Source organism: Thermobia domestica, chromosome 4 (assembly GCF_964235325.1).
Source record: "Thermobia domestica chromosome 4, izTheDome1.hap1.1, whole genome shotgun sequence".
In the NCBI taxonomy this organism is placed as follows: domain Eukaryota; kingdom Metazoa; phylum Arthropoda; class Insecta; order Zygentoma; family Lepismatidae; genus Thermobia; species Thermobia domestica.
This window is the reverse complement of record NC_137457.1, coordinates 327160154-327163752: the sequence shown is the minus strand read 5'-3', so window position 1 is coordinate 327163752 and position 3599 is coordinate 327160154. Positions and strand designations below refer to the sequence as shown.

The window sequence follows — 3599 nt, the reverse complement described above, 5'->3', positions numbered from 1 at the left end:
TATATAAGATCGATAAAAAGAAAGATGTTTATATGTTTGTATATGTTTTAAATAATATGATTTTGGATATGAGTTTGTTAGGGGCAACCAGAATCATGATGTAAATAAATGGATGAATTGCAGCAGAGAAGTTATCATTTTCTTAAGGCTCAATAATAATCATAAAGAACCGGAATAGTGATTTTTATCGTCTTATATGGTGCCGGAAACCCGAGAGTGGAAAAGTAATTAGTATCGTTTTAGAAATACAGTAAAAAGCGATCAGTATTGAGAGCCCAATATTAATTATACTATTTTACGAAGTGGCCGGATTATATGTAGAAACATTATGAGTACCACTGATAGAGAAACGATCGAAAATCAAGTGAAAAATTCTTCAGATAACATGTTGGAATTCTTAAAAGAAATATCCCGACAGATCAAGGAACAGGCTCAGGACCAAGCTCGGTGTAGTGAGGAACTATCCCGACAGATCAAGGACCAAGCTCAGGACCAAGTTCGATGTAGCGAGGAACTATCCCGACAGATCAAGGACCAAGCTCAGGACCAAGCTGAACAGTTTGCTAAAGTGAACCAACAACTCGAAAAACTAGACCAAACGATGGATCAGCGAATGGAAAGAATAAACCAATGGAGAGAACGAATGGATCAACGAACACTAATATAGCAAATTCTGGCAAGAATTGAAACAAATAATTACTGAAGAAACCTCATCATCAGTCAGCAGGAACGCGTTAAATGAACCTGAACGTTCTACAAATCCTAAATTTGCATCGATGAAGAAATATGATATTATTGATTTGAATGTTTGGATGAAATTAGATGAATGTTCGTATAAGTGTACTGCCGTACTGATTGGATCAGATTATCCTAGCTTTTCTCTTCGTTCAAATGTTTTTAATTGTCCTACTGATGTTGTGTATAATGAAGATTTTGGTATGTATCAATGTGCGAGAAGTTATGATCATTTTCGTCTCATGAACGCTATTGATCATTTGTATTCACGATATATTCTATATGATATTAATACTGGAAATGAGGTAATGGTAATAGAACCGTTTGGTGATATGTACACGACAATGGTACATATAGCAGGAAGAAAGTTGATTCCCATATTTGTGAAATTCAGAAAGAAAGCGTGCGTTCCCACCAATGCTTGTAGTGATTGTTCAACTGAATTGGAGGTGTTGAATTGTGTATTCAACAAAAAGACCAGAATGATGTTGGTGAACGGTCCGATGGTGTCTTTGCAGAACGTAATGCAGTGCGTTAATTTCAGTCATCCAGGTGTGACGTTGCAAAATTTTGAAAATTCTTCAATGGTACAATATAGTGACAACTTGAACTGAACTAACATTAATCGAGACCAACTTCGATACATTCATGTGAAATTAAAGTGTAATCCCAATGTAAAAGGTTATGTTAAATCCATATGTACCGGTAATGTAACCGAGTCTAATTACAGAAGAAACAGAAATCATGGCAGGACAGAATACCGTAGATATCATGTAAAAGACAAATACAGATCGATTAGAAGACACGATATTTCACTTCCAGTGAAACGAAGAAGAACTGAACCTGATTTGGCCGATAATACAACACCATTTAATTACAGCCGAAATAATACGATTTGTCAGAAACGCTGTTCAGATGGCAGGAACTACGGCGAAAATTCTCAACGAAAGAAACTAAGAACTGTAGAAGTAAAGAAAGCGGAATTTGTTGGACATGTAACTTAGATTGGAGTTACGGCGTTTGAGGTGACCGTACTCAATTGATTTTGCTTCAAATATCATTATGAGTTTGTTTGTTATTCGTACCTTACTTGAGTTCTATGATTGTCAAAATGCTATATCAATCACATTATTCATATTATGATGTTAATAAGACGTCAATTATTATGCTATGTCCTGATTATTATCGATATTTCAATCTTTATTTATATTTTCTTTAACTACATCTTATATTTCATCATGTTGTATTCAAAGGACAATTATATGAATATCACATTCATCTTTTTCAAAACCTTCTTCATGATGCCTAAGTAAATAATTATTAACTTGTAACAAGCAATCAATGGACCCGAAAAAGGACTTAAAATCAAATAACTTGTAAATTAAATTTCGAATGTGCCTTATCGTCGTTGAAATGTATAAATAAATGAAAATGATGATAAAGTTTAAAATAAATATGATAATAATATTGTTATAAAATTAAATATGATATATATGTATGTATAATTATATGAATTGTAATTTTCAAGCATACGAGGTGCATTCGAAAACTCGAATGATTGATATGTAAAAAGTAAACGATTCAGAATTCTTTTTTTCTTTTTATTAAGTAAATGAATAAAAAGAAAAGTCCTGATTATGCCATTCGAAGAAGAAAAAGAAATATGTTAAATATAATTACATAAGATCGATATAAAAAGAAAGATGTTCATATGTTTGTATATGTTTTAAATAATATGATTTTGGATATAAGGTTGTCAGGGGCAACCAGAATCATGATGTAAATAAATGGATGAATTGCAGCAGAGGAGTTATCGTTTTCTTAAGGCTCAATAATAATCATAAAGAACCAGAATAGTGATTTTATCGTCTTATACTCTGAGGGAAGAGCATAGACTGAAAGTATTTGAGAACAAGATCCTGGCAGGAATATTCGGACCCAAGAGGAACGGGAATGGGGAATGGCGGAAATTTCATAACGAAGAACTACATAATTTATACAATTTACCCAACATTTTTAGGGCCATCAAATCTAGGAGGCTTAGGTGGGCAGGCCATGTACCTAGAATGGAAGAAAGTATAAACGCTTTCAAAGTATTGACTGGAAGACCAATCGGAAAACGACCATTAGGAAGACCTAGGCGCAGATGGGACGACAATATTAAGATGGATCTCTGAAAGATAGGAATGCAAAGTAGAAACTGTATCCAATTGGCTAAGAATAGAAGTCAGTGGAGAACTTTTCTGAACGCGGCATTGAACCTCCGGGTTCCATAGGTCATAAAGTTAGTTAGTTATGAAAAAATACAATGTAGTTGTTAAATATTGTACTGTTTACCATGGTCAGAGCTCCCTGGTAGAGAGAGTGTGACGATGTGCAGTCTTTTTCTGTTTACTTGCTCGTTTTATTCCACCATGATGTAGAGATCTGCTCACGCTTATTTTGCAGCGGATGTCACAAAGAAATATACTTAAATTACACCATGATTTTTATGGGAAAAGGTGGTGTAATCTAGGGGAATGACAACATTATTTATAACAGGTAAGTTTATTACATAACTAAAATTGAATTATACAACAATATTTAATTTAGTGATTCAACAAGAGTAATGGAATATCTAATAGTTTATGGACAACTAAGTATATTAATATATATATATATATATATATATATATATATATATATATATATATATATTGATTAACAGGCTAGAGATTGGAATATTGAAGTTACTAGAGAAGGGAGATGAAATACGAATATGCGACTTTGGTTTTCAATCTTGAAAGTTTTACGATAGGCTGACTAATTATTTTATAGTACTGCATGACATCTCTTAATTGAAGTTAGTAATGTAACAAACAAGT

At 33.0% G+C, this 3599-nt stretch overlaps 1 protein-coding gene across 1 annotated transcript; it reads left to right on the top strand.

Moving 5' to 3' along the window:
- Window positions 1–776: 776 nt before the first annotated feature.
- Window positions 777–1349, top strand: LOC145683226 (kynurenine aminotransferase-like). The gene has a single exon (XM_081754594.1). The coding sequence runs from the start codon at window positions 777–779 to the stop codon at window positions 1347–1349; it is 573 nt and encodes a 190-aa protein (XP_081610720.1).
- The last annotated feature ends 2250 nt before the right edge of the window (window positions 1350–3599 follow it).